Raw genomic sequence first — 16794 nt, forward strand, 5'->3', positions numbered from 1 at the left:
CCTGCCAGGCTCCTCTGTCCATGGGATTCTCCAGGCAAGAATACTGGAGTGGGTTGCCATTCCCTTCTCCAGAGGTCTTCCTGACCCAGCGATGGAACTTGCATCTCCTGCATTGCAGGCAGATTCTTTACCACTGAGCCACCTGGGAAGCCCATGGCTTTTTTTTTTTACCCAATAGCTATATGAGTCTCAGTTTCCTCATCTATAAAATGAGAGTAATGATACTTCTTACCTCAAAATGCTGTGGTGAAGAGTGAGTTACTGCAATTGGATACTTAAGAGCAGTACTTGGCAGATAATAATAGCTAGCTAAATGAGCACTATTGCTATAAACCCCAGAAACTGCTGCCTGGCAGGTTAAACGAGCCCTGCAGGACGGCCCCACAGCTTCCAGTGCCCTGCAGGCCACATCTGATTGGTCCCAAGTCCGTGTGCTTCTCAGTTTGAGAGGTGACCTTATATAAGGAGCACCAGCATGGGTGGGTAGATAGGCACACAGCTTGGAGTCAAAGCGCAGGCTCTGGGCTCCAGAGGGTTATATAGAAAAGAAATGCCCTAAAGGAAGCTACATGGTGGATGAGACCAGACAGGACAACTGCGATTCTTTTTTAACGTCTTCTTAATGCGGGGTTATCCAACTCCTTCTAGAGTAAAGCAGAGCTCCTTGTGTAAAATCTCCCTCCTAGGACTGCATCAGTACCACCCTGGATATTCAATGTCATTCCATATGAGGAGCAAAATCATATTGCTTTAGTATAAATCACCTAATGCAGACTTCCTCTCTTTATATTAACCCCCTACCCCGGCTGCTTTTAGAGCTTAGCAATGTCTTAGCGACAGCTGCTTCTGAGTTCAACTCGAGGCTTTCTAGGGCTTATTCCATGATGTATAGGTTCCTTCCCTCATCCAGAAGTAGACAGCACGCCCTCTGCCTGCTGGCTTTTTACCCAGCTCTTGAATCCAAAACCAGCTCCAGCTGTCCCAGTCTTGTGACTCCCTGAAACTAGTTTGGGTCAGTTCTTACATCCTAGCATTTTTTTCCAGCCATGATGAAGTCTTTCAAATGGCGAGAAATGTGCCAGCATCTAACTGCTGAAGCCTGGGGAGAATGTTTTGTGGCCTTAGTATTAAGAACATGTGGCTTTTCTGGTCCATATGTTCTTTTAGGGATGGCAGGATTCACTACACAGAGCGTGGCACCAGTGTGTGGGTGGTGTCCACCCCACTGCTGGATTTTAGTTTCTGCAGACTTTAGAGTCAGAGGAATGGTGATTTCAGATTGAGGAAGACCTCTCCTTTCAGAAGTAAAAGAAACTGCAACCTTTCTTAGTGTCACTGGTAAATATCTTTTGGCTCGGAAATCTGGGATTTAACGTGTGGTTGTGGTGTTCTTGGCTAGCATCCACCCTGAAATACTGGGATCAGATGATCTCTGAACAGGGAGAAATGGAAGGCTGACTTTTCAAGAGGATATTTAAGTAGAAGCAAATATGCTGTGCAGGCTGTGTTATAGAATGAACACTCCTAAGCCATAAACACCTGCTTTGCAAAGAGGCGATCGTTTTTTCTTCTGGCTGCTTTACAAATGCTGAAAAGATGTTGAGAGAAGGCTGTTCCTGAGTGCTCAAGCTTCACATCTAAGCCTTCTGCTTTAGTGATTAGAAGCTGAGGGCTGCTCTGAGGGGAGCTGCAGAGAGAAGTGCTTTCGCATGGATGTCTTCCTCTTGTCAGCCTCAAGCACATCTCCCTGCTTCTGATTATTTCAAAGTGCCTCAAGTCCTCCTCTTTCGTGGACCAGCCGGAACGCAAGTCTGACCAACACCATGGTCCTTTGCTCTTGTCTTCAGATTATGGTGCCTGGAAGCCAGAACACTCTCCTTCTGAAGAATCTGCTCTCTGAGACTGAGTACAAGGTCACAGTGACGCCCATCTATGATGACGGAGAAGGGGTCAGTGTCTCTGCCCCTGGAAAGACCTGTGAGTGAAGCTTCCCCCTGGGGTTGCTCGATGTCCTCTGTAATGCACCCAGCAGCTGCAGCGTAGGGGGTGGAAATGGTCTGGAAGTGTCAGTCGCTCACGTGTGTCCTACTCTTTGCCACCCCATGGACTGTATGTGGCCCACCAGGCTCCTCTGTCCATGGAATTCTCCAGGCGAGAATCCTGGAGTGGGTAGCCTTTCCATTCTCCAGGGGATCTTCCTGACTCAGGGACTTCACCTGGGTCCCCTGCATTGCGGGTGGATTCATTACCATCTGAGCTACCAGGGAAGCCCCAAAACTGGTATAGATCTTATTTAAAAAGCAGAAGTAGAGACACAGACCTCAAGAGGACAAACGCATGGATTCCAGGGCGAGAAGGCAGGGTGGGATGAGCAGGGAGGCTGGGCGTGACATATGCACACTGCCATGTATACAACAGGCAACGTGGACCTGCTGCAGAGCTCGGGGCCTCTGCCCAGGCTCCGTGGTGGCCTAAGTGGGGAGGAAATCCAAAGAAAGTGGGGATGCGTGTGTGCTGTGTACACACAGCCGGTCCACTTTGCGTACAGCAGACTGACACAGCAGTGTAAAGCACCTCTCCTCCAATAAAAAAGAAGAGAAAAAGGGATTTGGAGAGAGAAAATCTGCTTGGATTCTGTCTTCACACATTCAAGCTGTGTGACTTCGGGCAAATCGCTTCACTGCTCTTGGGTTCCGTTCTCTTGTCTCTAAAACCTAAGACTTGAATCATAGCTGCATCTCCCTCCTCCAGCGTCTGATCATCCCTAGTGCTGCGAGTCTCTCAGAGGCCCATCCGGGCCCATGCACGCCCCTCACCTAACTGCTCACCCAGCACGTCACACCCGCTCACCCGAGCGCACGCCCACGTCTTCCTGCCCTCTTTCCCGGATGCTGTGCTCTCTTCACAGCAGCGGAGAAGCTTTTGAAAATCTAGATGGTCTCATGTCTCCCCTCTGTTCCAAGCCACCTGATGGCTCCCCGTGGTACTCAGCATAAACTCTGAGATCTGTGCAGGGGCCCTTCAGGCCGAGGTGACCTGGACTCTCCTGAGCTCGCCCCCAGCCAGCCCGCCTTCCCTGCCCTTCCTTGGCTTTCTAAAGCTTGGCTCAGCCTTAGAAATTGATGCGAGCCACAGCTGCCAGGCTGAATATCCTTTCCCAGAGGTTTGCATTTCTGACTTCTTGTCATTTTGGTCTCGGCTCGACGCCACCGACTCAGGCTTCTCTGACCACTCAGGCAAAGCACTCCGCATCTTCTCTCATGTTATCCTGGGTTTCTGTTGGTCCTGTTTTGGTTTTGGCCCTGTCGCAGCACAGACTTGGGTGTAAAATAGGCTTAAGGATGTCTTGTGCAGCACGAGGAATACAGCCACCGTTTTGTCATAATGTAAATGGAAAATAACCTTTAAAAACTGTATACAATTTGTTTAAATGTTTGATTTGCATAATTTATAAAAGGGTTCCATGATGAACACACATATATACTCAAACAAATAAAAACTTTTAAAGGCTATTACTATGGAAATACCATCTATACAATAAAGTTATTTCAAAGGGTGTTCTTTGAAATAATTTTGAGTGGTCCACTTATTTTAAGCAGTGGTTAACACAACTAAATTCTGTCAGCAACAAAGTAATAATGATAATATCCATCAACATGCATAATAGTTTACAAAGATCCTTCATGCAAATAGCTCTCCTGTTTTGATAAAAAATTGATGAATGATGATTAAAATTTCACAGAATATAGGCAATCTGAAAGTGTGAAAGCGTTAGTCGCTCAGTCGTGTCTGACTCTTTCCGATCCGTGGACTATAGCCTGCCAGGCTCTTCTGTCCATGGGATTCTCCAGGCAAGAATACTGGAGTGTGTTGCCATTACCTACTCCAGGGGAATCTTCCCAACCCAGGAATTGAACCTGGGTCTCCTGTATTGCAGGCAGATTCTCTGCTGTCTGAACCACCAGATATGGTTCAGAACCCCTAATATGAAGATGAAAGCAAAAAAAAAAAGTCTTACCTCTAAGAATTGCTATCACTCTATTAATCTAATCATCCTGGATATGATAGTGTGACAGAGAGACGTGTGACAGAAATGTTTTCATAAACACTTCTCACTTCAATATTGCTTTAAAGTAACTGAAGAAAATGGAGCCAAATTTCATTGAGTGAAGAGCTGCTCTTCAGATAAAAGTGTTTTACCACAAGAGCAATTATCTTCTACTATTTAATACTTAACATTCCCATGGATTCTCTAAGTTTTCTTACTGTTTACTTCAGTGCATTTTCCCTTGTAAGTATTTTTAAGCTGTGGGGAAATCCATTAGACTCTATTAACCAAAAGGTAGGTTGTAAAGATGGAAACCACATTAAACCATTTTTTGCATTTTCCTTCCTGCCCAGTGCCACCCTCTGGTCCCCAAAACTTACGGGTTTCGGAAGAATGGTATAACAGATTGCGCATTGCGTGGGACCCCCCGTCTTCCCCAGTTAAGGGCTATAGAATTGTCTACAAACCTGTCAGTGGTAAGTCATGCTTTTTAAAAATATAATCTTCAAAGATAGGTTATTTTTGTTTTTACTTTCCATCACTGGTTTTAAGAAATGGGAAGAGTCTCTTCCCTTTTATGAAAAAAAAAAAAGAAAAATGTGTTGAAGTTACCACCTCACCTAAAAAACAGCTGGTATGTTAATAAGCAGAATATATACTTGGTCTACAATTGACCTTTGCCCACCCCAGACAAGGAGCCAGCCAAAGCAGACTTTGACTCCTTAGCAATAAGAAGCTTCTGTGGCTTGATGGATATATAAGCTCTAAACATTTAGACTCTCCGATTTCTTATTCCTCTTCTACCTCTTACTTCTTGGATTAGTTAGAGAAAGTCCATTTACCAACTTCTCAGTCTCCTCATTCTGGAAACTGTATTAAGGTATTTGTTCTTCAGTCACTAAGTCGTGTCCAACTCTTTGCGACCCCATGGACCGCAGCACGCCAGGCCTCCCTGTTCTTCACTGTCTCCTGGAGCTTGCTCAAACTCATGTCCATTGAGTTGATGATGCCATCCAACCATCTCTTCCTCTGTTACCCGCTTCTCCTCCTGCCCTCAGTTTGAAAGCATCAGTTTTTTGGTGCTCAGCCTTCTTTATGGCCCAACTCTCACATCAGTACATGACTACTGGAAAAACCATAACTTTGACTATATGGACCTTTGTCAGCAAAGTGATATCTCTGCCTTTTAATATGGTGTGTAGGTTTGTCATAGCTTTTTAAAAAATATTAATTTATTTTGATTGGAGGCTAATTACAATATTGTAGTGGTTTTTGCCACACACTGACATGAGTCAGCCACGGTACACATAGCATAGCTTTCTGAAAACTGTGGCAAGGTATAAAATTCATCAGGTTGAGGAAAACTTAAAAATCATCCTATGGGTCAATAAAAACCTTTCTGCCCTCGAAAGCACTATGAGTCTCAATTTGTGTAGGACATGCTGCTGCTGCTGCTGCTAAGTCGCTTCAGTCGTGTCCGACTCTGTGCGACCCCAGAGACAGCAGCCCACCAGGCTCCCCGTCCCTGGGATTCTCCAGGCAAGAACACTGGAGTGGGTTGCCATTTCCTTCTCCAATGCATGAAAGTGAAAAGTGAAAGTGAAGTCACTCAGTAAGTGTTCGACTCTTCATGACCCCATGGACTGCAGCCCACCAGGCTCCTGCACCCATGGGATTCTCCAGGCAAGAGTACTGGAGTGGGGTGCCATTGCCTTCTCCTATATATGACATAGCACAGAATATTTTTCCTGATCAATCAAAGATTCCACTGGGTTGGAACAGAGGTGAAAATGTAAAAGCCCAAAGAAGGCAGATGGTCAAGGGCCTGGGAGGAGGAGTGGCATCTGTGTGACCTTAAACAGCAGAAGGGGGGCTATGGAGCCCATACTGATAGCGTATGTGGTTGTCCTTATGCGGCGAGGTGTGGCATAGTGTCCATGACAAAGTGGCCGCTAGGGCAACTTAATGCCTTCAGGGGACAAAGCTGGTGTCTGAGGTGGGCTAACCCAAAATGACTCCTGTTTCATCACGCACCCCAAAGCCCGTGACATCCTGGCGGCTCCACTGTGAAGGCCTCACAGTATGGTGGACGGTGAGGTGAACCAGTTTCTTTGGGTAGCTCTAGGGAAAGAACTATGTTTAAGAAAAGGACTAGATGCCTTGAAGGAGCCCGAGCCTGGGAGTCAGGTGGGTGGGTAAGTCTTGGAGCGTAACGGGGCTAGATCCAAGCCGCACCCTGTGAGTGTCTCCTGGGCAATCTGAAGCACAGTGGAGTATGTACAATCAGTTCAGAAGTGTCTCTCCTTTTCCCTATTCTGTGGCAACTGAAATACACTCTTTCTCCTTTAGTTGCTGGCCCAACCCTGGAAACGTTCGTGGGAGCTAACATTAACACCATCCTCATCACAAACCTGCTCAGCGGAATGGACTACAATGTGAAAATATTCGCGTCCCAGGCCTCGGGTTTCAGCGACGCTCTGACCGGCGTGGTGAAAACACGTAAGGCTGGCCGCTGCCGCGCGTGGTTCTGCACTTTGTTTTTCTCTGTAACTTAAGCCCTGCGGCAGCTCAGCAGTCGGTGTCTCTTTTCTCCAGTGTTGCCCTTTCTGGATGGTGCCTCATGGAAAGAAAGGTGTGCTCCCTACTCAGGGCTGTGGTTCAGAGTCCTAGTTGGCAGGCAGGATGTCAGAAGCCGGCGTTCAAACATATTTGATGGTGGCGGATGGGATTTCCTTCTGGAAAGTCTTTGTTGGTATTTTTCAAATTAGGTGAAATTTTCCATCCAACCCATATAACCTGATGTGGTCAAAGCCGGTCCAAGCTGAGCCAGGGGAAACTTGCCTTTGTCAAAGCCTTTGCCCCTCTCCACCCTCTCACTCCATCCGTTAAAGATACTTGCACCACTCGAAAGCCTTCCTTCTCTGTCTTTTAAGGGCTTGCATGCTGTCTGCACAGCATCTGGGACTTCTCCTTGGCACACATCACTCACAGACACCCGTGGCATAATACAGTGTTTTCCAGACTCCGGCACGTATGTGCCATATTCCTGCTGTTTCTTATGCTTCCACACCATCTGTTTAATATATTTCTTTAAATCAACTTGCAGTTTCTTTTTGTTTTTACTTAAATGCTTTCAAAAACCACATAATAACTCTCAACAGAAAACCAGTCTTTTTAATACACGTTGCTTCCCTGGTGGCTCAACTGGTAAAGGATCCGCTTGCAATGCAGGAGACCCCGGTTCGATTCCTGGGTCGGGAAGATCCCCTGGAGGAGGGAAAGGCTGCCCACTGCAGTATTCTGGCCTGGAGAATTCCATGGATCGTATATTCCATGGGGTCGCAACGAGTTGGACACGATCAAGTGACTTTCACTTTCACTTTAATACACATTAAAGGTAATACATAAATGACCAAAATAAAAATGGTTTGGCTGTCGGATGACTGAAATTACCCCTAGTGTTATCAACAGCACATGGCCCACACTCGAGGATGTTAGTCATGGTATAATCAGAAGTGTAAACCGTAAATCTTCTTATTAGCTAAGGCCTTGAGCAAATAACCTCTCACCTCTCTGAGCCCACATTTTCTCAACCCTAAAATGAAGATATAATATTAATAGTAATAACTGTTTATAGACTGGGAAGACTAAAGATATAACATACAAAGGATCTACTGTATGGCAAGCACTCGACAAATAACCACTTTTATCATTGTGATGACTGCGCTTTGTGAATTTGGGTCATCTCTCACTCTGGTTGCTAATCAAAAAATTATTCCAACGAAAGGAATTTTTTAAGTATGAGGCACATATTGGACCAAACCCCAGGCCACCTGTGTCTGGCCACCTGTGTTTATATAGGGGCTCAGTTCAGTTCAGCTCCTCAGTCGTGTCTGACTCTTTGCGACCCCATGAATCGCAGCACGCCAGGCCTCCCTGTCCATCACTAACTCCCGGAGTTCACTGAGACTCACGTCACCGAGTCGGTGATGCCATCCAGCCATCTCAGCCTCTGTCCCACCAACTCCCGAGGTTCACTGAGACTCACGTCATTGAGTTGGTGATGCCATCCAGCCGTCTCAGCCTCCATCGTCCCCTGCTCTGCCCTTTCATTAGAGGAAGCTTTCTGAATTCTTCTTTATGGAAATCTTTAAAATTAAATATGGGATCCATTTACTCTCAAAAGAAACAGTGTCTCTCTTCAACAGGACTCGGAAGCCTTTGGCATACAGCTCTGATCTCGGACTTGGCAGTTGAAATGATAGTGTTGTAGGTTCTAGGAAGTGAAAGTGTCAGTTGCTCAGTCGTGTCCGACTCTTTGTGACCCCACGGACTGCAGCCTGCCAGGCTCCTCTGTCCATCTCCAGGCCAGAACACTGGAGTGGGGTGCCATTCCCTTCTCCGGGGCATCTTCCCGGCCCAGGGATGGAGCCGCTGCAGGCGGCTTCTTCACCCTCTGAGCCCCCAGGGAAGCCTCCAGGGATTCCGTGAGCTGTGCCCCCTCGCCGCCCAGCAGCCTTGCTCAAGCCCCGTGAGTCCCCTGTGTGTTGCCCACCTTCATCGCCTCCCGCTAGTTCGTCCTCCTCTTCTCTCCAGATGCCTGTCTGAGCCAGTCCTCCTGTCCCTGATTTTCTTGCTCTCTCTTCTTACTCTCTCTCGTCTCTCTGTCCCCTTTTCTCGGCTCCCCTCCTTCTGTTTCATCCGTCTTCTCTTCTTTAATAAATGTGAGTATTCCAAATGTGTTTTAAAATAATGAAAGTATTGAATTGTTTTATCATCTATCCTTAAGGTAAAAATTAGATTGGCTTGCTTTCTCTCTTTCTCCCAAGAATAATAAAACCCTGTAAAATGGAAAATAAATTGATTCACGGTATTTTAAAAATTTAGTGTGGGTATATAAGTCATTATTGGTTTCCTTTTTTTGAGAGGATTGTTTCATTGCCTTAGGAAAAATGGTCTTCCTTTGCTGATCAACAAAAAGGAACAATGTCATGATGCAAATGGTTACTAGTCCAGATTATTTTTACCATCTTAAAAAATAATTTTAAGCTATTTTTAAATTTTATGAAGTGACTGAAAGAGAAGTACAAGAGAATGATGTGGATGAAGGCAGAGGTCATTAGAAAAAGTAAACATTATTAATTTTCTGCTTTTTCTGCTTGGATCTAAGTGGTAAACACTGAATCCTTAGTCCTCAATTGGAGAAACAGTATTTTTACTGCTTCTTCAAATAAACTCCCTGTGAATGACTTTTGTATATAACTGTGTTTATTCTAAGATGAATAAGAATTCGTGTATTTTTAGTCATTTTTTGTTTTCTGTGTTCAATTTTTCCTTTTTAAATTTTCAGAAGTTTGCTCACTCTCATTCAGTCGTGTTTTGAGGGCCAGCCGGTGTGAGCTGCTCCTGTTTGAGTAATTTCTCTTTTGTCCTCTTTGCTCCTCCCTTTTGTTTAAACCATGGCTTTCTTTCAGTAGTTGATGAGTATATATTGTGTTTAACATTTTTGTTATGAAAGTATTATATATTAATTGTGGAATATTTTGAAAGCATAAATTAATGAAGAGGGAGGATTTAAAATCACCCATAATTTCACCATCCATCACAACTGGCTTTTTCCAGACATATATTTTCTTTTTTTTTTTTACAGGGAACAGACAAACCCTATCATACATCACATTCTGCAACTGCTTTTTAAAGTCATAAAATCGCTATCCTTTGTGTAACTTGGTGGGTTTCCTACTGCTGGCTGTGGAACCTTGAATTCAGATTCTGCCAGAGTTGACTTCGGACTGGGGGGTGACTGTGGCGCTGTCTGCAGCGTGACCGAGTCATGTTTCTGTTTCACTGCAGTGTTTCTGGGCGTGACCGACCTTCAGGCAGACGAGGTCCAAACGACCAGCTTGTGTGCCCGCTGGCAGGTGCAGCGCCACGCCACCGCCTACAGGGTTGTCCTGGAGTCCCGCCAGGGTGAGTGTGACCGTCACCCACGCTTCTGTCATGCGCTCGTGTGCTCTGTGCAAGTTACCGTGGACGACACACGACGAACTTAGACACACGCATTCTGCTTGAGGAGGCAACGTTACGTTGCGAATCCTGCAGGACGTAGAGTCAGGAGGGCTGGTTAAGCCAATTATGTGACCTCTCCAAGTCTCCATTTTCCCATTTACGGATAATAGGTAGAACCGTAGTGTGGATCTTGGGGCATTCTGTGGGGACTGAGCTGAGATAATCTGTGTGAAATATTTGCAGCCGTGCTTTGTGCATATTAAACACCCAGGAAATGCGGCTGCTGTGGTGGTGGGAGCTGCTTAGGAAGGCTGATAACACGCCTTAAACTGCACGGAGCTGTTGTTCGGTCTTTATCTGGGTTTACTTCAGTGTTTCTCTCAGTGATTTTTTTTTACTTTTGGGGAGAACTGATGAGCAGCAAACTCATTCAGGAGATGAAGTGATGGGTCTGTGCTATCCATGGGCAGTACATTAGCATCATGGCTCTCAAGTTCATCTACAGTTTGGGATTTGGCTTCAAAGGTGAAACTCTTAAAATGACTGCTTGTTTTTACTAAAAGTATCAAGAACAATAACAAAAGATGGATTCCCCAAGAATGAATTTCCAGGAACTGTTAATCTTGCTTTGTCATTATCAGCATGAATAATATTCAGAAGATGGGATCAAACAATGAAAATTTCTTTGATCAGATTTGCATTGTCAGTAGGAAAGATCGTGTTGTTGTTTGGGGGGCAGGGACAGAGCCAACATTATAGAATTCCAGATGGCATTTTCTAACCTTTCAAATTTGCTGATAAGGTCATTCATTTTAAACTAATTGATTAGCTCATCGCTGCTGGCAGGCTCTCCTCCAGCCGCTGCGGGTGGAGGCCGCTCCCCAGTTGCGTGGGCCTCTTGCAGTGGCGTCTCTCGTGAAGCGCAGACTTGGCACTCTGGCTTCGGGACGTGCAGCGTGGGCTCAGTAGTTGTGGTTCATGGGCTTAGAAGCCCCGCTGCATGAGGAATCTTCCCAGACCAGGGATCAAACCCGTGTGCCCGTCACTGGCAGGTGGATTCTTATCCACAGGACCACCAGGGAGTCCTCGTGATTGTTACTGTTTTTTTATGTCTGGATAAATGATAAATGGTTTCCTCACTTAAAAAAGCAGAAAGGGCTAATTTTTCAGGTGTGGATGGGACTTGTCTTTAGGTAGTAGCACACATCCCTGGCTATAACTACATTTAAAATGCAGAAATCTCACTTTTAATCTAATCCAGGAAGTGGAAAGCATAGTTTAGTAAGGTACTGAGAGTTTAGTAGAGTGCTGGAAATGAGCTAAAAATACAAGATAGAATATTAGAAACACAAGAAGAGATTTCTGTCAACACTGACCAAGGCTTTGTCTCCGCAGGCTTGCTAATAAGCCACTAATTCCTTAATTCCCAGCGTGTGATCCTGTAAAGGTCTCTTTAGCCAGACATTGGCTAAGCATATGGGAGTGGCTTTAATCTGCAATAAACATTGAATAAGGAAAAGTCAGGACAAATCACTTGGATTTTGTGGTGGTTTTGTGGGATGCTTAACCTGGAATGTTAGGTCCAGGAATCAAAGCAAACTGGAAGTGGTCAAACAGGAGATGGCAAGAGTGAACGTCGACATTCTAGGAATCAGCGAACTAAGATGGACTGGAATGGGTGAATTTAACTCAGATGACCATTATATCTACTACTGTGGGCAGGGATCCCTTAGAAGAAATGGAGTAACCCTCATAGTCAACAAAAGGGTGTAAAATGCTGTTCAGTTCAGTTCAGTTGCTCAGTCGTGTCCGACTCTTTGTGACCTCATGGACTGCAGCACGCCAGGCCTCCCTGTCCATCACCAACTCCTGGAGTTTACATGAGTACTTGAATGAAATTTAAAAAATAACAGAATGATCTCTGTTTGTTTCCAAGGCAAACTATTCAATATCACAGTAATTTGTCTATGCTCTGATCAATAACGCTGAAGAAGCTGAAGTTGAATGGTTCTATGAAGACCTATAAGACCTTCTAGAAACCAACACTGAAAAAAGATATCCTCTTCATTATCAGGTACTGGAATGCAAAAGCAAGCAGTCAAGAGCTACCTGGAGTAACAGGCAAATTTGGCCTTGGAGTACAGAATGAAGCAGGCAAAGACTAATAGAGTTTTGCCAAGAGAATGCACTGGTCATAGCAAACACCCTCATCCAACAACACAAGAGAAGACTCTACACATGTTCATCACCAGATGGCCAATACTAAAATCAGATTGATTATATTCTTTGTAGCCAAAGATGGAGAAGCTCTATACAGTCAGCAAAAACAAGACTGGGAGTTGACTGTGGCTCAGATCATGAATTCCTTATTGCCAAGTTCAGACTTAAATTGAAGAAAGTAGGGAAAACAACTAGACCATTCACATATGACCTAAATCAAATCCCTTACGATTATACAGTGGAAGTGACAAATAGATTCAAGGGTTTGATCTGATAGACAGAGTGCTTGATGAACTATGGACAGAGATTCGTGACATTGTACAGGAGGCAGGGATCAAGACCATCCCCAAGAAAAAGAGATGCAAAAAGGCAAGATGGCTGTCTGAAGAGGCCTTATAAATAGCTGCAAAAAGAAGAGATGCTAAAGGCAAAGGAGAGAAGGAAAGATACACCCATTTGAATGCAGAATAGCAAGGAGAGATAAGAAAGCCTTCCTCAGCGATCAATGCAAAGAAATAGAGGAAAACAACAGAATGGGAAAGACTAGAGATCTCGTCAAGAAAATTAGAGATACCAACATTTCATACAAAGATGGGCACAATAAAGACAGAAATGGTATGAACCTAACAGAAGCAGAAGATATTAAGAAATGGCAAGAATACACAGAAGAACTGTACAAAAAAGATCTTGATGACCCAGATAACCACGGTGGAGTTATCACTCACCTAGAGCCAGACATCCTGGAATGCGAAGTCAAGTGGGCCTTAGGAAGCATCACTATGAACAAAACTAGTGGAGGTCATGGAATCCCAGTGGAGCTATTTCAGATGCTGAAAGATGATGGTGTGAAAGTGCTGCACTCAATATGCCAGCAAATTTGGAACACTTGGCAGTAGCCACAGGACTGGAAAGGTCAGTTTTCATTCCAGTTCCAAAGAAAAGCAATGCCAAAGAATCCTCAAACTACCGCACAATTGCACTCATCTCACACACTAGCCAAGTAATTCTCCAAGCAAGGCTTCAACAGTACATGAACCATGAACTTCCAGATGTTCAAGCTGGATTTAGAAAAGGCAGAGGAACCAGAGATCAAATTGCCAACATCCGTTGGATCATTGAAAAAGCAAGAGAGTTCCAAAAAAACATCTACTTTTGCTTTATTGACTATGCCAAAGCCTTTGACTGTGTGGATCACAACAAATTGTGGAAAATTCAAGATGTGGGACTACCAAACCACCTTACCTGCCTCCTGAGGAATCTGTATGCAGGTCAGGAAGCAACAGTTAGAACTGGGCATCGAACAACAGACTGGTTCCAAAAAAGGAAAGGAGCACGTCAAGGCTGTATATTGTCACCCTGCTTATTTAACTTATATGCAGAGTACGTCATGAGAAATGCTGGACTGGAGGAAGCACAAGCTGGAATCAAGATTGCCGGGAGAAATATCAATAATCTCAGATATGCAGATGACACCACCCTTATGGTAGAAAGTGAAGAAGAACTAAAGAACCTCTAGATGAAAGTGAAAGAGGAGAGTGAGAAAGTTAGCTTAAAACTCAACATTCAGAAAACGAAGATCATGGCATCCGGTCCCATCACTTCATGGGAAATAGATGGGGAAACAGTGAAAGACTTTATATTTTTGGGCTCCAAAATCACTGCAGATGGTGATTGCAGCCATGAAATTAAAAGACACTTACTCCTTGGAAGGAAAGCGATGACCAACCTAGACAGCATATTGAAAAGCAGAGACATTACTTTGCCAACAAAGGTCCGTATAGTTAAAGCTATAGTTTTTCCAGTAGTCATGTATGGATGTGAGAGTTGGACTATAAAGAAAGCTGAGCACCGAAGAATTGATGGTTTTGAACTGTGGTGTTGGAGAAGACTCTTGAAAGTCCCTTGGACTTCAAGGAGATCCAACCAGTCAATCCTAAAAGAAGTCAGTCCTGAATATTCACTGGAGGGACTGATGCTGAAGCTGAAACTCCAATATTTTGTCCCCCTGATGCGAAGAACTGACTCTGGAAAAGATCCTAATACTGGGAAAGATTGAAGGCAGGAGGAAAAGAGGGCAACAGAGGATGAGATGGCTGGATGGCATCACCGACTCTATGGACATGAGTTTGAGTAAACTCCGGGAGTTGGTGATGGACAGGGAAGCCTGGCGTGCTGCAGTCCATGGGGTCGCAAAGAGTTGGACACAACTGAGTGACTAAACTGAACTGAAGCAGAATTAGATGAAAGATATGCAGCTGCTTGACAATACCTATAAAATCTTGAGGAGTTATGTTTCATATATCTTTTTAAGACTAGCTGAGTCATACTTTAATATACAACAGTTGACATTTATCACATTTGGTGGTACTTGTTAAGCCTTAGCAACATAGTAACTATAAAAATCACACGTCCAAATTATCCCAGAATATTTTTATCTATGATACCATTTAAGAAGTTGACAGAATGGGACAGAGGCTCCTGTAGATATTCATTAGCTTTCATTGAAAATCATGTTTATACAGATTGACAGAAAGATGTCAAAACTGTCTTTATCAAGAAATTAGTGAAATCCATCAGTGTATTTTTTTATTAAATGCTTTTACAAATAGCGTTGGGATTCTTATCAGATACCGTGACCGATGTGTCTGGTAACACTTATCTGGGCGTTTAAAACCTCAGTAAACTCCCAGGTGGCTCAGTTTAAAGAGTCCTCCTGTGAATTCTGGAGATGCGGGAGATGTGGGCTCGATATCTGGCTTGGAAAGATCCCCTGGAGGAGAAAATGGCAGCTCACGCCAGTGTTCTTGCCTGGAGAATCCCGTGGACAGAGGAGCCTGGCAGGTTACAGACCATGTAGCTGCAAAGAGTCAGACACAAGTGAGTGACTGAGCGTGTGCACACACGCACACACACACACACACACACAAGCTCTCGCTGAAGCCAAGTATTTTTACTAGAAATAAGAGTCCCCGCTTCCTTCTTATCTTCCAGTTAAATTAATTTGTATTTCGCCAGGATTATTTTCAGGCTGCCAAAACCCTCTTCATCTGAGCCTCAACAGTCTCAATTCAGCAAGAATGAACAAAAGTGTTGTTCAGTTTATTTTTCATCAGCAGTTATAGCTGAGCAATTTATGAGCCCAATTAGCCTACATCTTATTCACTCAGGTGTCCAGCTGCATATTATTAACCAACCAGACAGCAAAAGATTCTAATTGATAGGCAGGGGTGGGGAGTCAATGTGGGGAATATGTTTAAATATTTTAACTTACACAATTTAGGGTAGGGAATAGTCTTTCCATTTTGTTTTTTTTTAATTTAATTTTTATTGTATACAGGAATACAGTTGATTTATAATGTCATGTTTGTGTTCGGTGTACAGCCACCTGATTAAGTTATACATGCGTCTGTTCTTTGGATTCTTTTCCCACGTGGGTTATTACAGAGTGTTGAGTACTCTAGGTAGGTCCTTGTTGATGATCTGTTGCAAGTATATTACTGTGTATATGTTAATCCCTAGCTCCTAATTCATGCCTTGAAGTCTTTCCACTTTGCACTGGGGAAGAATTAGGTTGAGTTTCTTTATCTCACAGAACGATGTGATCATCATTCCTGATCGCTGCTGTTGGACATGTGATCGGATGCACATTCCTCCCGGGTGCCTGAGTCCCCGGGCTCCACTGTTTTTCACCTCTGTAACACCTCCCGCTGGCTACATGTGTTGCCTCTGCAGAAATGTCAGTCCGTCCGCTTCAACCAGAGGAGAAATTAGAGAGAAACGGGACCCAGTTTCTCCACATGATAGAGAAGAGCCTTACCGCAGGCTGGCTTATTTCTGAATGCCTCTGCCAAACTCCTGGGCTCCCAGGTGGCGCTAGTAGTGAAGAGCCCGCCTGCCAATGCGGAGCCGGAAGAGATGCATTTTCAGTCCCTGGGCAGGAAGATCCCCTGGAGGAGGGCTTGGCAACCCGCTCCAGCGTTCTTGCCTGGAGAGTCCCATGAAGGCAGGAGCTGGCGGGCTGCAGTCCACGGGGCCGCACAGAGTCAGACAGGACAGAAGCGACTCGGCACACGTGTGTGCACTGCCAAACTCCCACTGTGTGACGGGTGGTTCTTTCTCTCTCTGTGTTTTGAATCCCCCGTGTCTGATCTCATGCACGTTTACTCTGAGATGAAGTCAGTAGATTTGCTTCTGCTCTATCCCGACAGTATCTATCAGTGTTCTTCTCTGAGCCTCCGTTTTCCCAAATGACTTCTTTTGAGGACTTTACCTGTGGTCATACCTATAAATCTCCAAGGAGTTTGTGAATAAAGCAGCAAAGCTGTATCATTCAGGTGTGCTTGCTTTGTTTGTAAATGGTAAAAAGCACAAATAACAGGGACTCGGGTGGCAAGGTCACCCACGCCTTGCGCACCGAGACCTCCCCCAGTGTCTGCCTCAGGCGCGTCGAAGCCGCGGGGTTCAGACGCCCTCGCCGAGGGGAAGCCGGACTGCACCCCCCGCCCTCTCCCCTCCGC

The 16794-nt window shown here is 44.8% G+C and overlaps 1 protein-coding gene across 4 annotated transcripts in view; it reads left to right on the top strand.

The window, feature by feature from the left end:
• Positions 1-16794, top strand: part of COL14A1 (collagen type XIV alpha 1 chain) — a 233441-nt gene that overhangs the window by 100361 nt on the left and 116286 nt on the right. For all 4 annotated transcript variants that reach the window (XR_003514529.1, XR_003514530.1, XM_027561688.1 and 1 more), the window contains exons 20-23: positions 1848-1977; positions 4402-4524; positions 6398-6547; positions 9902-10018. Coding sequence is in view for 2 of the 4 variants with exons in the window: in XM_027561688.1 (XP_027417489.1) it covers positions 1848-1977; positions 4402-4524; positions 6398-6547; positions 9902-10018 (520 nt within the window). In the remaining 2 variants the exon portion in view is untranslated. The remainder of the gene's footprint in view (positions 1-1847; positions 1978-4401; positions 4525-6397; positions 6548-9901; positions 10019-16794) is intronic.

This window comes from Bos indicus x Bos taurus, chromosome 14 (assembly GCF_003369695.1).
Source record: "Bos indicus x Bos taurus breed Angus x Brahman F1 hybrid chromosome 14, Bos_hybrid_MaternalHap_v2.0, whole genome shotgun sequence".
Lineage (NCBI taxonomy): Eukaryota > Metazoa > Chordata > Mammalia > Artiodactyla > Bovidae > Bos > Bos indicus x Bos taurus.